General features: G+C 38.3%; 2 protein-coding genes and 1 long non-coding RNA gene across 10 annotated transcripts in view; 2 read left to right on the top strand and 1 right to left on the bottom strand.

Annotated features, from left to right (window-relative positions):
- Window positions 1-17,802, bottom strand: part of LOC133640136 (liprin-alpha-1-like) — a 93,869-nt gene that overhangs the window by 25,234 nt on the left and 50,833 nt on the right. For all 8 annotated transcript variants that reach the window (XM_062033699.1, XM_062033702.1, XM_062033704.1 and 5 more), the window contains exons 8-16: window positions 15,382-15,528; window positions 14,877-15,011; window positions 12,315-12,398; window positions 12,094-12,225; window positions 3,426-3,488; window positions 3,240-3,319; window positions 2,655-2,805; window positions 919-1,142; window positions 602-833 (exon numbers count right to left, since the gene is read on the bottom strand). In XM_062033699.1, coding sequence (XP_061889683.1) covers window positions 602-833; window positions 919-1,142; window positions 2,655-2,805; window positions 3,240-3,319; window positions 3,426-3,488; window positions 12,094-12,225; window positions 12,315-12,398; window positions 14,877-15,011; window positions 15,382-15,528 — 1,248 coding nt within the window. The remainder of the gene's footprint in view (window positions 1-601; window positions 834-918; window positions 1,143-2,654; window positions 2,806-3,239; window positions 3,320-3,425; window positions 3,489-12,093; window positions 12,226-12,314; window positions 12,399-14,876; window positions 15,012-15,381; window positions 15,529-17,802) is intronic.
- On the top strand, window positions 6,807-8,555 carry LOC133664710 (uncharacterized). The gene is made up of 3 exons (XR_009828610.1): window positions 6,807-7,091; window positions 8,314-8,391; window positions 8,481-8,555. It is a non-coding gene; the product is annotated as an uncharacterized LOC133664710 (long non-coding RNA).
- Window positions 8,621-11,178, top strand: LOC133664704 (uncharacterized). Its single transcript, XM_062069547.1, has 9 exons — window positions 8,621-8,687; window positions 8,798-8,988; window positions 9,191-9,308; window positions 9,462-9,553; window positions 9,659-9,736; window positions 9,826-9,900; window positions 9,999-10,139; window positions 10,343-10,413; window positions 11,087-11,178. Exons 2-9 carry the CDS (start codon window positions 8,826-8,828, stop codon window positions 11,093-11,095), a joined length of 747 nt encoding a protein of 248 aa, XP_061925531.1. The 5' UTR covers window positions 8,621-8,687; window positions 8,798-8,825; the 3' UTR covers window positions 11,096-11,178.

Here is a 17,802-nt window from a genome sequence, read left to right as displayed (position 1 = left end):
TTAAGATTAAGATTAAAGTACCAATGATTGTCACACACACACTAGATGTGGTGAAATTCGTCCTCTGCATTTGTCCCATCCCTCATTAATCAACCTAAATAAAACAAAATATATCATGTACATAAGAAAATTAACATACCATGTGTGGTCAGCTAATGATAGCAATTCAGCAAAGTTCAGCTACTAATGTTAGCTATCATTAAATGTATAGCCTCCTGTAACAACAATATGACTGCAAACTGTTAGTTGCTTCTCCTGTACTGTTTGTGTGTGTGTGGACGTGCTTCCTGTGTGTACTTATGGACCAGACAGCGGTCAGTGACAAGCCTGAGCGCCAGACAAATTATTTTGACAGACAAGCAATTTTTAATTTATATAACTAGTTATTATTACAAAAATAACGACATTTAAAAAATATATATGTTCTGTCAAACCACTAATGGTAACATAAGCTGCTAACCGGTGGTGTTCTTGGTATATTTTTTGGTTTAAAGTGTTTCACTTTGCACAAGTTGCAAACAGCCCCTTTAATACATATAGCTCTTGAATGCTGATTGCCGTGTTAAATGTTGGAAAAACATCTCAGTAGATATAGTCTTACCAGGGTCATGACACCCATCCGGTCTAATTCTCTGTTGGGGCTGCAAGGAATACGCCTTGGGGTTGAGTGGCCAGAACCTGGAGGAGAGCTGCCAATTGAAGAGCCTGCACAGAGTGAAGGTGGTATGGAGCTCATGGAGCGAAAACGTCCTCCAAGGCTCTCGTTGCTGCCCACTCTACACTCGATTTCCTCAGCTCGGATAGCTGTGTTTTCCTTCTCCTCTTGAATCATTCTGACAACATACAGGAAATAATGTGTGTGTAGATTAAAATATGAAACAAGACAAATTGTTGTTTCTGCCTTCGTAACTTTGCTACCTAATTTCATTATTGATAGCATCAAGCTGCTCCTGTAGCATTAGAGCTAGAGTCTGTGCATCGGCCTGACCACCGGGGGACAGAAGGTCAACTGAGCTGAAGATAGTCTCTCTATCCTCTTCTAGGTCAGAAGCATCCATGTCACTCTCAAATGCCTGGGCCACATTAGCAAGCACATTGGCCTGCTGCACACGCTCCCACTCCTGCTCATTAAGTGTCTGCACCTGAATCAAACACAAACACATTTGTAACAAGACTAGCTGGGGAGATTCAGAAGTTGGATACTTCAGTGTTTTCCATACAAAAAAATAAATGTTTTTGAAAAGGTATAGTAACATTTCACCTTTCAGGTGGCATATGTGAAGCCATCTCCTGGAAATTATGTTCCGCATACATTGACTACGTTATTTTTAAATCAAGAGTTTGAGGTTTGACCAACAGGCTTCTGTAGCTAGTCAGCACACACTCACAGAGTGCATCAGACTGGCCAGGTAGTATAATAAAAGTTATCGGTCAATATTCATTTTCGAATATTCGACTTTCTCTTTGCTGCTTTATGTCAATTTTGTTCTGTTAAAATTGAATTTGATAAACATTAAAATAATTGCAATGCAAATTTTTGTTAGCCTGTCAATGGGCTAACAAAATTTTTAGCCCATGCTATGTGTTAGCATTACGTTAGCAGCATAGGAACCTGCATGGTGGTTGCATTACTATTTTTCAGTTTATACCAAGCTGTATCGTTGATTAGGTACCTTAATTCCTACCTGAATGAGCACTTCATGCGGATATTAATGTACTTTCTCTTGTGTTCTGAGTTTTACAATAAAATCATTGCGGAGACTATCAGAAAACAACTTGAAGTTGGAAGTTTTTAATTTTTTTTACTTTAAAAGAACTGTTTACTTAGCTGTCAATCCAAATTCCAACATTCAGAGAGGGCAGAATAATTTATGTAAATAAACCAGGGGTGTAAAAAGTGCAGCCTGTGTTACATTGTTGTAGTAATACAATATAATGTAACAGGTAAAAGTTAATAACTAATAAGATGGGTCTTTAAATATGCGGGAAACACTACCGGTACTTAGTTAAAGGGGCTGTCAAAGTTTACCTTAATAAAACACGATTAACAATTGTGTGTCCTTGTAAAACAAGATGCTATTCAGCTGGAATGTGGTGAGATGTTTAAACAGACCCATAATTGGGATTAAAAGAGTTGCATTTTATTGACAGTAGTATTAATTGATTTATCAATAAATTACAGACAAAAAAGTTAGTTATTAATAAAACACAGACAAATAGAAGTCAGTTTGTCCTTTCATTATGGTGACTTACATGGCGCTGATATCCAAGATGGAAGCAAACAGAAAAACACAAAGACAATTTTCAAAATAACTCAATTGACTAGACCACACATAGTTAAATAATACAAAAACATGACAAAAGTTCATTAATTGATCAAATCATTAATTGGTCGTTAACCATTATCTATTACCAGTAAAAATACTCCAAAAGTGATCACAAAACTCATCTTTAAAGACTTTTCAGTTGCGGATGTTAAACATGTTTGTAAAAGTTGAACTGCTTGTGTTAACAATGTTAAGCATAAGTCACAAAAGGAGACTTTTTAGTATGAAATTAGCTAAGCTAATTAGGGTAATATTATATCACTTAGTGTGTTCATCTTTTGTTTCTGCATTTAATAGTTAGTGGAAAGCCAAAATAGGACCACTCACCTTGGATGGCTCGTCCCGAAGTGCTGCCACACGTCCTTTTTGGGGCCGCCTCAAAACAAGAGCACTACCATAGTGGTCTGAGTTGCTGTCCATCATAGAGGAAGCAGACACTGGGTACCTGAAGTCTGGGGTGCTTCCCAGCTGCGATCGTCTACAAAAGCATGCCACACAAAATTGGGCAGTAAAAATAAAAAGATTATCTTATTTAAAGGGGAACTGCACTTTTTTTGGGGGAATTTTGCCTATTGTACCCCACCTTCTGCGCTAGTGCAGCTAGTATATGGCAGTAGAAAATGGATGGATGGATGGATGGGTTCACAATCATTATGAATAACATGACAACGGATGTATTTATGTCTTTCATAATGATTGTGAACGATAGGCAACATTTTAAAAAAGTGTAGTTCCCCTTTAAATGCATTATTTCTCAAAATATATTTGGACAGCAATATAAAAAATGACGTATTGGGACGTTAGGCCAGGGGGCTTCCAGTATTAGTGTCTTCGACAAAGACAGAAAATAAGAGTAAAAATTAAAGATACAAATAGTCAGCAATAGCGATTCTTCAACACAAAGCAACTTACCCGTGTAATAAAGAGTTGCTCCTGCTCCTTCCTTGCTCATTCTCTGCCCTCATTGTTTCAATCTGAATCAAGAGTTGCTCCTACAATTTAATGGGATTTTAAGAAAAATAAACTCTGCCTAATGTATTACCAGAGATTATTCCAAATGCATGGGCAACTTGTAAGTTTAACAAGACTCATTTTCACCTTTTCATGGTGAGACTCCTCGATCAGCTTCTTGGTGTGGTCCAGTTCCCTTATGAGGCCATTCTGAGGATTAACAGAAACAGTAGTAATAGAACACAGAGTCACACAATGTGCACTTACACATCTGATGTCACCAGTCTTACCACCAAGAAGTTCATTTTTACACAGCAACATGCATGTAAGTATTATCTCCATTTATTAATTTATGTTTCATTGACAGATTATGTGTGATCATATGTGTGAAATGTGTGATCAGATTAGCCTATTTTGCTGTTAGCTAACAGTATTGTATTTAGGTAGGTAACACAGTATTGTGTTGGCTAACAGTAACTACACGCACGCACACTTTGTACCTGACCTAGCTAACTCAAAAGTAGGCTAATGTTATATGAGCTAGTTTTTTATATGATTTATAGTTTTCTGTGCATTTCAAACAATGTCCTTTATAATGTTTTTATTTTTTGATTTAAAGTAACATGGCTGCTAGGAGGCCAGCTAGGATCCCTGTGGACCTTGCACGACAAATGATCCAAGACGAATGGGATGAAGAGCCCATCGGATGCATTGCCTCAGAATCTGACATCTCAGATGTAGAGGACCCAGACTATTGTGCCCCCTCCCCCCACCCCCTCATAGAAGATTCCATAGGAACGACACTTGTGGAAGAGTGGGTAGTGATACAAAAGGCCTCATATCACAAACATGTTTTATGAGGAATACCTGGAATATGAAAAAACTCTTGTTTAATATTTTGAAAAGTAACAACCCAGTGTATTGCAAAAAGGCATTGATTTGTATTGGCATGCTGTACATTCAAGGGTTGAGAATATACACTGCCGTTCAAAAGTTTGGGGTCACCCAAACAATTTTGTGGAATAGCCTTCATTTCTAAGAACAAGAATAGACTGTCGAGTTTCAGATGAAAGTTCTCTTTTTCTGGCCATTTTGAGTGTTTAATTGACCCCACAAATGTGATGCTCCAGAAACTCAATCTGCTCAAAGGAAGGTCAGTTTTGTAGCTTCTGTAACGAGCTAAACTGTTTTCAGATGTGTGAACATGATTGCACAAGGGTTTTCTAATCATCAATTAGCCTTCTGAGCCAATGAGCAAACACATTGTACCATTAGAACACTGGAGTGATAGTTGCTGGAAATGGGCCTCTATACACCTATGTAGATATTGCACCAAAAACCAGACATTTGCAGCTAGAATAGTCATTTACCACATTAGCAATGTATAGAGTGTATTTCTTTAAAGTTAAGACTAGTTTAAAGTTATCTTCATTGAAAAGTACAGTGCTTTTCCTTCAAAAATAAGGACATTTCAATGTGACCGCAAACTTTTGAACGGTAGTGTATATACATTTATTTTTTTTGCAAACCATTTTTATTCTCGCTGATGTGTTCTCAATCACTTAATTCAGGGAACCAGAAACCTTTTTGACTCGGTGGCCACATTGAGTTAAAAGAATTTGGCAGGGTGCCGGGCTATTTAGTTGTGTGCGTGTGTGTGTATAGGACGTCCCGGGGGCCTGCTTGTGGATCCGGCCCACGAACCGTAGTATGGGGACCCCTTCCTTAATTGTTCATTTGTGCATGTTTTTTTCAATTACTTTGTAGTTACAAAATAATACAAATATTTAAAGAATAACATGATTTCAGTGTGGAATAAGGGACAAGCGGTAGAAAATGGACAGATAGATAATCAGGCATTAGCCGAATTCAAAGATGAAGGTTCCATTAATTGTAGGTTCGATTTTTGCCCTTGCCCTATCTAGAAGGCTTAAAAATAAACAAAATTGTGGTTTGACTCGGTGGCCACATTGAGTTAAAAGAATTTGGCAGGGTGCCGGGCTATTTAGTTGTGTGCGTGTGTGTGTGTGTGTGTGTATAGGACGTCCCGGGGACCTGCTTGTGGATCCGGCCCACGAACCGTAGTATGGGGACCCCTTCCTTAATTGTTCATTTGTGCATGTTTTTTTCAATTACTTTGTAGTTACAAAATAATACAAATATTTAAAGAATAACATGATTTCAGTGTGGAATAAGGGACAAGCGGTAGAAAATGGACAGATAGATAATCAGGCATTAGCCGAATTCAAAGATGAAGGTTCCATTAATTGTAGGTTCGATTTTTGCCCTTGCCCTATCTAGAAGGCTTAAAAATAAACAAAATTGTGGTTGGCACTAGCCATGCAACTATAGGTGGGGAAAATAAGCGATTTTTATATGCATCGCAATTTCGGACATGAACAATTATAAAATCGATTAGTAAATGTTAATAATCAATATTCGATTCATTTATTGTAAATAAAGTAATGCAGACAGTTCTAAAATGTGGCTGACTGCAGCAAGCCACCTGACCGAGAGATCCGACTAGCTCCTTTATTTTAGGGCACTTATGGTCCATTTCCATTAATTTAGTAAATGTGTGAAATAATTGAACTGTTTCTTATTACAAATGCACTGTTTTTTTTAAGTTGCAAGTGATAAACGCTTATTTGGGGAAACGAAAAGAAATGTAAAACTGCATCAATATACCGGTATATAAATTATAGATCCATCAATAATCGATTTTTAATCGAACCGTAGCTCCTGAATCGTAATCAAATCGCAAGGTGCCCAAAGATTCCCACATGTAAGTGTGTGTATATATCAACCTACCCACACAGCAGAAGACTGCTATACGGATCCGCCTTCAAGTCGCCCAACCCGCGTTACTGTCACATTCGTTTTGGCTCCGCCTAGAGGATACAGCTCTGCCTCTGAAAATTGTACGGTCAGACAGCTGATCCTGAGCGGACTCGTGTCTGATTCGCATACGCGGACGCGACAAACTAAACCGGCGCGCGCCGCCTAGAGTTATAGGCTCCGCCTACGCGCGCTGAGCCGACCAATGTCTGCACCCGCAGACATGGACGCGCCTACTAGCGTGTACGCGCATGAGCCAAGATCTCTGGACTTTCTTTGCTAGAACACGAACGCAAGTATAGATTTATTGATGTATTGCTACATTCGCAGTAAAGATCGGCCTTTGTGTTTCCATCATCATTTATGTATGATTGTAATGACGTTGTTTGATATTAGGACTAGCAGTAAAACTTTATATTCTGTAAAAAAAAAAGGCTTTTATTTCCAGCGCCGACTCCCAGAATGCTTTGCATGGGGACGTGCGTCTGACGTCACGTATTCAGAAAATTCGAAATGGCTGCACGCGGGAGGTGAGGCCCGAGCGAAGAAAAGTGGAAAAGAGTGTTATTCGTCAAAACACCCACACAACGACGGTCATTTTTTCGCCGTGCTATTGTAAAATTGTCTTTTATCTGTGTTTTGTGAAGCCGGTGAGTAACGTTCAATACAGTTAACTTAGGCTATCTTTTGTTAGACGCTGTGAATGTGTGTAGGTTACATGCTACGATATTCCACATATTTCCAACTGGTTGAAACGAAAGCGTATTACTTTATTGTCAGTGTTGTTTAGACCCAGGTCGCTATTACTTCGTTATAACAACGTAACGTTAACAGAGTGGAAACAGCCGTTCTTTGCTATTAATATGAGTGTGTATTATTTCTTTCTTTGTTCTTTAGTGGAGCTCGAGATCCTGTTTACTGTGGACTAGCTGTGTGTGACGCCATGTTGTTTTTGTTTCCATTACAAAAAAAAAGGTATGTCTATGTGTTTTTTGGCATAGTTAATTGTAGAAAAAAATATAAAATGAGGTGATGTGAGTGGGAAAAATTGCTGCACATATTAAGGATCCTTTTTCTTGATCTATATTTTTGTTATTTGCTGATGTATATATTTTATATGCTGTTTTTTATTTAATTAATTTATTAGAGACTATTTTATGCTTTATTTACCTTTTTTTATTATTATTTTATTTACTATTATTATTTCCACATGTAAGCATAAATAATTGATCATATTAGTACATTGTTTGATTGCTTTGCTTAATGCATTCCATAGTTTAATTCCACATACTGATATACTGAAGGTCTTAAGTGTTGTACGTGCGTACAAATGTTTTAAATTACATTTCTCTCTAAGATGATTTTTCTCCTCTTTTTTTTGAGAAGAATTGCTATATATTCTTGGGTAGCAGGTTATAGTTTGCTTTGTTTATAATTTTAGCTGTTTGCAAATTCACTATGTTGTGGAATTTCAGTATCTTTGATTCAATAAATAAAGGATTTGTGTGTTCTCTATATCCAACATTATATATTATTCTAACTGATCTTTTTTGTAACACCGTTAATGAATGAAGTGTACTTTTGTAATTATTTCCCCATATTTCTACACAATAACTCAGATATGTAACACTAGTGAACAGTAGAGAATATGAAGTGATTTTTTGTCTAGAACATGTTTTGCTTTATTCATTATTGACGTGTTTCTTGCTACTTTATGTTGTATATTTTTTACTTGAGATTTCCAGTTCAATTTATCATCAATCATTATACCTAGAAATTTGGTTTCATTTACTTTCAATTTCTATTCCGTCTATTTGTATTTGTGTTTGACTTTCTCTTCTACTGTTACCAAATAGCATTATTTTAGTTTTACTGAGATTCAAAGATAGTCTGTTTTTGTCAAACCATCTTTTTAATTTGTTAATTTCTTCTGTTATTATTTGTATTATCTTCTGTGTGTTCTCTCCTGAACAAAACGCTGTTGTATCATCCGCAAATAATACTAACTTTAAATATTTTGTAACTTTACAAATGTCATTTATCTAGACATTGAATAATTTAGGTCCTATATTGATCCCTGAGGTACACCACAGGATATATTTAGCGTTGTAGACGAAACCACCACATTAATATTAAAGATATGGTTAACATTCTTAGTGCTAAAGATATTCCCCTCTCCTTGTATCCCTTCTCCCAGCTCCACCGTCTCGCCGAGTGCCAGCAAGAGTCATGAGTACTTGTCAACTCGACTCCTCAACTGGAGATAACTTTCTAGGTAAAGACTGATCTCCAAAATAATATCTCAGCATCCAGTAACCATGGTTAACAGATCACAACCATTTAATACCAATTTATCTCCCTTAGCACCTCACCATGGGGAAGGATGTATTCATATGCCTTCACCAGCACCTGCATTAAACATGCAGAGAGTTACACAAGGTAGGGACTGATCTCTGTATACACTACACCCATAATTTCAAACCCTACTTTACGAATGAGCTGAAGTTCTGACTATTATGACCTGTACTTTTACCTTTCTTATAGTTCTTACCACCTTGGGCCACCATTCAGGTAAAATCTCAGCTCATCTTATTTGTATACACTAACACCTGTGCATGCTTTTGACCACGTTGTTCCTTTGACGATGAATAAATACCCCTTTTCTTTCTTTCTACATTAAGGGTGCCTTTTCATCTGATTAAATTTATAATGAACAGGGACATTGCGGTTGTCCCAAGTGGATGGTATGATGATAGGATGATTTTCTGGCCCAGCTATAAAAACACCGACAGAATTGAAAGGGCAGCTTTAAATGAGGAGCAGCATGAGCCAAACTGGCCAAGATTTGACGTTTCTGTTGTCCGAACTTGTGGTATGCAAATTCATAATCTTCTTGTTTAAAAATAACGTCATAGTTGCTTCTCTTTATGCTTGGAATAACCTATTGTGTCTATGTTCTGACCAGGTCTCTTGTAAGAGAGAGACCTGATTTATCATCATCAATAATAATAATATTCTGTTCAGCTCTACAGCTAATTTGAAACTCATGTTCATTTTAACATATTCAATTTTAGACAACTACAAAGACGCATTAAAAATAATGCAACAATATGGAAAGGGCTGCGACACCTCAGACCTGCAATCTGAGGCAGAGAACGAGGAGCTGTCAGAAAAAAGGAACAGGAAGCCAGTGTAAGTGTGTTCCGTCTTGTTTTTGTCATGTTTCTATAGTAATAGGAAGGTTATTTCCGGTAGCATTCAAAAATAGACCAGAGATGCTTGTACTATATGTATATTTGGCAATTTTGGTATTGCAATAATCCTAATGATATGGTTACCCAACAGCCATCGTCTCGGGGACTCAGATGATAGCGAAGAAGACCCGGGAAATAGTGACCTCACATCTCAGGGGTTGGCAAGCCAATTGCACAGGCAGAGTAAGGAATAATCTCTTAACATCCAAAACAACAAAACCACCAAAAGATATGGTTAACATTCTTAGTGCTAAAGATATTCCCCTCTCCTTGTATCCCTTCTCCCAGCTCCACCGTCTCGCCGAGTGCCAGCAAGAGTCATGAGTACTTGTCAACTCGACTCCTCAACTGGAGATAACTTTATAGGTAAAGATTGATCTCTGAAATAATATCTCAGCATCCAGTAACCATGGTTAACAGATCACAACCATTTAATACCAATTTATCTCCCTTAGCACCTCACCATGGGGAAGGACGCATTCATATGCCTTCACCAGCACCTGCATTAAACATGCAGAGAGTTACACAAGGTAGGGACTGATCTCTGAAATATTAGTGTATAGATAGGTTCTTGGGTATTACCAGTCATGGTTAACTGATGGCTCTCTCACAATGCCCACCTCACTAGGAACGGCAGTCCCTCCTCGACTCCCTCCACCCCCCTCACCAGCAGCCCTCAACATGTGGCAGACAGAGGAGCCTGGATCCAGCCTGGCCTACAGGCCAACATGGCGAGGGGGAAGAATGGCCGACAACATTTCCTGCTCTGGTGAGCAATAACTGACAAATACCGGATGGTCATTCTGTGCCACAAATTTTGGAAAAAATTCAAATTCACAAGCAATCACATATTTTCTTCAAACTTTGTCAATAACTTTTGTCATTAACTAAGGTCAATAGCTAATGTCAGGATTATGAGTAATGAGGATAAACACTGAAACATGTTAATTTTATACTGCTGTTTGTCAACAGCGCCTGAGGTAATCCACATCCTTAGCCTGCTGGAAACTATTAAGCACAACCAAGACCAGCTGATTGCGAAGGTAAACTTCTTAAGCGAATAGGTCAATATTTCATAATGACATTGATTTTGATTCATTATTATTTTTTAAAGAAAGAAACAGCCTACATGGCAGCTTTGTGTGATTAGAGTAAACATTGCTACATTTTCTTGTTACATTTCACCTGTTTGCTCTTTAAATACCACTTTTAATGTTTTTTATTTATTTCGATCCTATTTTTTAAAAATGTGCCCTGGGGCCGTTAAAAAATGACCTGCAGGCCGCAAATGGCCCCCGGGCCGCACTTTGGACACCCCTGGCCTACACGAATACAAACATAGAATGATAGTACAAATATAATAAGAAAACAATGTCAACCTCCCAAAGTTGGGTTATGGATATTTATTTATGCCCCCAAACCCCAACCCCCCGCCGCCGTCATCCAACAGAGCCAAACAAGTACTCTGATCAAGGAACCAAATAACGATACTGTTTAAACATTTTGGATGTCTTGCACACCTATACCCTGATCACAAATTCATAGTTTACGCACCTTATTTTAACCACCTCCAGTAACTTTAAGTCATGTTTTTTTTTTCAAATGTAATCTCCTTAATACCTATCACATATTTTGTATTGTGTAAGCATACTTGGCTTTGGATGCTTCCTACCATAAACATAAACGTATCTGTCTTGTAATCTTGTTTGATTACAGGTGCTGTGAGTAAAAATGTGTTGACAAGGTCAGCCACGGACGCTGAGGTCACCAAACACGCCATCTGGTGGTTCAACTTGGCGGGGGATCGGGCAACGAGGAGACGAGTCCCGCTTCCACCTCCTCAGGAGGAATAAAGATGTATATGTATAAATAAACAACCTTTTATTGGACTTCTTGTCATTCACCAGTTATTCATTTTCTGATATGTTAGCTGTGCATGGAGCAGCGTTTCCTTGAAGTTGTAGCCTAATAGATTAAATACGTATATTTACTTTTTAAATATATATTATATATATTTACTTTATAGAGTGAATTGACCATTTTCTGTTTCTGCCTATTGACAATATTGTTAGTTTAAAAATACAAGGCAATGCATATGTAAGCCTATATTGCTGTAGTAGGGCTTAGTGAATTTTTTAGTTTCCTATTTTATCCTACAGCAAGAACAGAAGGGATTTTGAAAATAAGATAAAGGTGTCCAAAACAGCCAGATGAGCCAGGGTTTTTATGAGTCCGTTGCTGGTCCGCGGCGGGAGGTTAGGCTTTGATCTTGGGTGCGGAGTGGATGCAGCGCGCCGTCACGGCGCACCCGCCGCGGAAATAAGGCTTTGATCATGGGTGCGGAGCGCATTCAGCGCGCCGCCACGGCGGATCCGCTACCTGCCGCCGTGGCGGATACGTTCCTGAGTGCAAATGGACGCCGATGCTGGTCCGTTTCGCGGTTCCGTTCCGGAAAGCGCGATACCTGCGCGGGGGATCCACCGCGGAGTGTTTTTGCTGTGTGGGTATCAAGATATTTAACCTGACGATACGATTTAACAACACATCCGACCTGTAGATCTGTATTTCTTTTGCAACAATATTTGTATCATTTCGTAAGGTACCTGAGATTCTCAGCCCAAGTTGAGAAGTTTTTTAAACGAGCAACCATAATTACAAAAAATATCCCCTGAAATGTGTTGGTTTAACAAAATATTAATCTATGGAGGTTCCATTACAACTACCTTATCCTCCAGAGCAGACATCCTCTCTTTGAGATGAAGCTGGAGTCTTTCGTTAGACTCAGACAGGAGCTTGTCCACTGTTTCAGAGAGACGCTTGTTGTGCTCCTCATTCATCTTCTCCCTCTGCCTCGCCTGAAAGAAAAATAAAGACACTTAATTAAGTTGTGCAAATGTTGATTGAGTGTTAAGGATATGCCCAATTTCTTCCAACTCTTTTTCACCCTGAGAAGTTCTTGGTTTTTCTCCTCCAACTGGGCCTCTAACTGCTTCAGTCTTTCCTCCACATTGCCATGACGTTCCTCTGCCTGAGCATAAAGGAAGAAAAAAGTGAATAAATTATTTCAAAGCTGTTTTGGTCTTTCTTGTATAGACTTTCGGTATCAGAATGATGCATGGACAACGCTTCACTATTTTATAAAGGAAGGAGCCATTTATAGTACTTTAGCAGATGTGTCTACAGGACAACTTTCACAAGCAGTATAGAGCAGGGGGGTGTTGGCTGGGTGGTATTTTTATCTTTTTTTTTTCCATAAAGAAATACAATCATGTGTGCTTACAGACTGTATCCCTGCAGACTGTATTGATCTGTATTGATGTATAATGTATATATTGTGTTTTTTATGTTGATTTAATTTAAAAAATATATATATATATATATATTATTATTATTATTTTTATTTCTTGTGCGGCCCGGTACCAATCGGTCCCGGTGGTTGGGGACCACTGGTATAGAGGCACCAACTTAGGGAAACCATGTAAAGCAAAACTACAACAACTAAAGCGAAAACAAACAGTAATATGAGATGGCAATCATGAAAGTACTTCATAGTAAATCTTCTTGTCTATTTTAGGAAATACCAACCATTTTTTAAATTATAACTTAATTATTAAGTTCCCTGTATTTCAGTTGAGAGGGTGGTTTCAAGTCTTTGAGCAAAGCAGCTGGCACTTCCTGTTTGTGTTAGCAGGGTTGCTGTGTTTGAGGAAAACAAGCAGTGATACCAGCCACATAGCACATAAATACCCACAACTACAGACGAAGAGAGAGTAAGTCAAGGTTAGCGCTTAGGCTAAATAAGAATAACAATATAACATTTCATCTGGTACCTCACATAACCAAGCACTTTTCATTTAAATAAAGCAACTAAAACTTAAAAATTTAAATAAGGACATTTTAGGGGTATTTAATAAAAACAATATGCTGGCCTGGTTAAATTAAGTAACAGAAAAAAATAAGATTCCTGGACCAAGGAGGACTTGAAACACTTTCTACTTTGCGAAAAGTTGGTCTACCTTTTGAGTCTTAGTGCCTTTGGAGCCACAAGGAACACACTAAGGGTATGAGAAGGAAGTGATAAAAGGTAGCATGAAGACCACACATAAAACAGCATTACAAAGTCAAATGAGACAGGAAGAATAAAACTATTGAAAATAAAATATGTATTTGCGTTGCAACGATTAGTCGACATAATCAATAGTAGCAAAGTGTCAAAAGATATTTTTTATTGTCGACACATCACTTAATAAAATTTTGATGTGCAGTTAATTTTTGTTGTACTGCTAACCTACCGGAACTTCTGGGAAGTAAATGCCAGGCTTTACTGCAGAAATTGTGTGAGGGCAAGACAAATGATGAGTCAGGAGCGGGAAGTGGAGTTACCAAATATGAAAAATAGACCAAACACTCTATAAAGTGTAGCAACATTTAAATGAAAATAAAAAAGTAAGCAAGGTCGGTGACATGTAAATTTTGCAAAACCGAACTCATGTTTAGGGCAACAGTACGGCTACGCACAAGCAGGGATCATATTATGATTGTTTTGGTCAAAATGTTGCATAAATATTTTTTTACAGACCATCTTCAAACCGCTTTCTGACCATCCTTTCAAGATACGCCGTGTTGTGGGCAGTCTTATTTACATGCTTCCACTTTGACTGCATCTTCTCCCCGTTAGTCATGTTGTAGGTTTCTGTGCTTCCATATTGAGTCTACTGACAGGTATAAGTTCCAACTATACACTAATTTGTAATAGCAAAAGCAAAAGCGTAGGATGCATGTGCATGTACGAGCCAGTCTGCACCACAACAAGAGGATAGAGAAAAATAAAGAACTTGCTGACTATAATGTTGGACTTGCGCAAAGCACTTTGGGAAAACCTCTACCATATACGGAGATATCCGCCACTGAAGTCACATGTTCAAAAAACACAAGTTGTTACATTTCCAAACGGCTCGTTGAGGAAAAAATATGAAGTAAAGCAAGATCGTTCACAAATATCCCCGCAACGCCTCCATTGTTTGATTTTTAAATTTTCAGGATTTATGCAGATCCCAAATAGGTAAAGACCAGGTACAAATAGGTAAAAAAAGTTGGTTTTGCATGATAGGTCCACTTTAAACACAAACTCAAGTGGTGTGTCTATAAACTAAAACTATAAAGCATAAATAACAGTATTATTTTTTTGTAGCATTTACACAGCAATTTTTTTTAACTAATACTTGCGACATACTTGTGCCACAAAACAGTTACTTAACGTGTAAGATGCCAGTCGTGTATGCAAACATTTTTGTAACTATTAATGGAGGAAAAAATGCCAAGAAAAATATGTCCAATATTTAGAGTAACAAATAGTGGCTCCACCATCACGTTACAAAATATGTTCCTCGTTATACTCACTTATTCCGATGTTTGTTCCATCATAGATGTACAATAACAAAAGACAGTTGGTATAACAACTCTTAGGGAAAAAAAATTTATTTGGAAAATGACCCGGTGCTAATACCTTCGTGAGGGCAGCTACCCTTTGTGCTAGCTCAGCCTCCACCTCAGGCAGCGTCTCTGCTTTGCGGATAGTCTGCTGCAGCTTTTGCTCAGCTAGCTCTAGTTTCTCTTGCATCTGCCGGTTTCGGTCTTCAGTCTGCAGAGGAACAAAAAGGATAACGTCGAGGACACTTCAGTGCTAGATGTTATGTTGGCTACTAGCTACATATTGAATCAACCAAGTCAAAAAAGGATAAAAACATTAATCTGTCCAAATAACAAAAAAATACATAATTTGTGTTATTTCCTTTTTATAAAAACAGCAATAACTTGCACAATAGTAATGTATTTCATTAGCTCATTTGGGAGAGCAAGTGATTACAGTTTGAAAACAACTTCAACATTCATATTCGGTGTCCTCTGAGAATTTGTGAGGCCAACAAAGTAAAATTTTATATAAAAAGTAGGCCAACAAAGCCTACTCATTAAAGTGTTATATCATACATGAGTGTCCTTAGCTAACTTACTTGTCTAAAGAGGGACTCTTTGTTAGCTACTTCATTCTCCAGCTTGTCATTCAAGTCGTGAACAGAGGTAGCCTCCCGCTGAGCTGCCAGGTAGCGCTTCTCTAGAGTAGTGATCCTCTCTTCCATATCCTCCTTCTGAGCCAATGACTACACAAGCACAAAAATGTCTGGTTAAAAATGTCTGGTAAAACTATAATAATTCCTGATTAAATGTGTTTTTGTTCATTCTTGTGGGTGTCTGCAAGTAATCAATTATAAGTTGCGTTATAAGAAAATTGTATTCAGTTTTCGTACAATTAAGCCTTTACTTTAACTTTTGGAATGGATTATTGACAAAAACCGAAGTACCACTGAGTTCCACAGCCACAAGCAGAAACAGGCTTAACTGTTAATCATGGACGCCAAGATGCAACACAGAATCTTACTCCTGACTGCAAGCAGACCAGACATAAAATACAAACCCTTTTTCCATATGAGTTGGGAAATTGTGTTAGATGTAAATATAAACGGAATACAACGATTTGCAAATCATTTTCAACCCATATTCAGTTGCATTTGCTACAAAGACAACATATTTGATGTTCAAACTGATAAACTTTTTTTTTTTTTGTGCAAATAATCATTAACTTTAGAATTTGATGCCAGCAACACGTGACAAAGAAGTTGGGAAAGGTGGCAATAAATACTGATAAAGTTGAGGAATGCTCATCAAACACTTATTTGGAACATCCCACAGGTGAACAGGCAAATTGGGAACAGGTGGGTGCCATGATTGGGTATAAAAGTAGATTCCATGAAATGCTCAGTCATTCACAAACAAGGATGGGGCGAGGGTCACCACTTTGTCAACAAATGCGTGAGCAAATTGTTGAACAGTTTAAGAAAAACATTTCCCAACCAGCTATTGCAAGGAATTTAGGGATTTCACCATCTACAGTCCGTAATATCATCAAAGGGTTCAGAGAATCTGGAGAAATCACTGCACGTAAGCAGCTAAGCCCGTGACCTTCTATCCCTCAGGCTGTACTGCATCAACAAGCGACATCAGTGTGTAAAGGATATCACCACATGGGCTCAGGAACACTTCAGAAACCCACTGTCAGTAACTACAGTTGGTCGCTACATCTGTAAGTGCAAGTTAAAACTCTCCTATGCAAGGCAAAAACCGTTTATCAACAACACCCAGAAACGCCGTCGGCTTCGCTGGGCCTGAGCTCATCTAAGATGGACTGATACAAAGTGGAAAAGTGTTCTGTGGTCTGACGAGTCCACATTTCAAATTGTTTTTGGAAACTGTGGACGTCATGTCCTTCGGACCAAAGAGGAAAAGAACCATACGGATTGTTAAAGGCGCAAAGTTGAAAAGCCAGCATCTGTGATGGTATGGGGGTGTATTAGTGCCCAAGACATGGGTAACTTACACATATGTGAAGGCGCCATTAATGCTGAAAGGTACATACAGGTTTTGGAGCAACATATGTTGCCATCCAAGCAACGTTACCATGGACGCCCCTGCTTATTTCAGCAAGACAATGCCAAGCCACGTGTTACATCAACGTGGCTTCATAGTAAAAGAGTGCGGGTACTAGACTGGCCTGCCTGTAGTCCAGACCTGTCTCCCATTGAAAATATGTGGCGCATTATGAAGCCTAAAATACCACAACGGAGACCCCCGGACTGTTGAACAACTTAAGCTGTACATCAAGCAAGAATGGGAAAGAATTCCACCTGAGAAGCTTAAAAAATGTGTCTCCTCAGTTCCCAAGAGTTTACTGAGTGTTGTTAAAAGGAAAGGCCATGTAACAAAGTGGTGAACATGCCCTTTCCCAACTACTTTGGCACGTGTTGCAGCCATGAAATTCTAAGTTAATTATTTGCAAAAAAAAAATAAAGTTTATGAGTTTGAACATCAAATATCTTGTCTTTGTAGTGCATTCAATTGAATATGGGAGGAAAAGGATTTGCAAATAATTGTATTCCGTTTATATTTACATCTAACACAATTCCCCAACTCATATGGAAACGGGGTTTATAATACATTCAAATCATCGCTTCACTTGACAGCTGCAATATCAATGATGCAGAGGACTTATTTATTTATATTTACTTAATTTTAACTTGTAGAATGTTAGATTTTTTTTGTGGAAACAAAAGACATGCACTTGGGTTGATTGGCAACACTAAATTGGCCCTGGTGTGTGAATGTGAGTGTGAATGTTGTCTGTCTATCTGTGTTGGCCCTGCGATGAGGTGGCGACTTGTCCAGGGTGTACCCCGCCTTCCGCCCGAATGCAGCTGAGATAGGCTCCAGCTCCTCCCGGGACCCCAAAAGGGACAAGCGGTAGAAAATGGATGGATGGAAGTTTAAAAGTTAAAAGCTCATGCATAGGTCATGCATGCAAAGTTATAAGAGACTTGAAA

This window comes from Entelurus aequoreus, linkage group LG02 (assembly GCF_033978785.1).
Source record: "Entelurus aequoreus isolate RoL-2023_Sb linkage group LG02, RoL_Eaeq_v1.1, whole genome shotgun sequence".
NCBI classification, from domain to species: Eukaryota; Metazoa; Chordata; class Actinopteri; order Syngnathiformes; family Syngnathidae; genus Entelurus; species Entelurus aequoreus.
The sequence above is the reverse complement of the archived record's forward strand: the minus strand, read 5'-3'. Positions and strand labels throughout refer to the sequence as shown.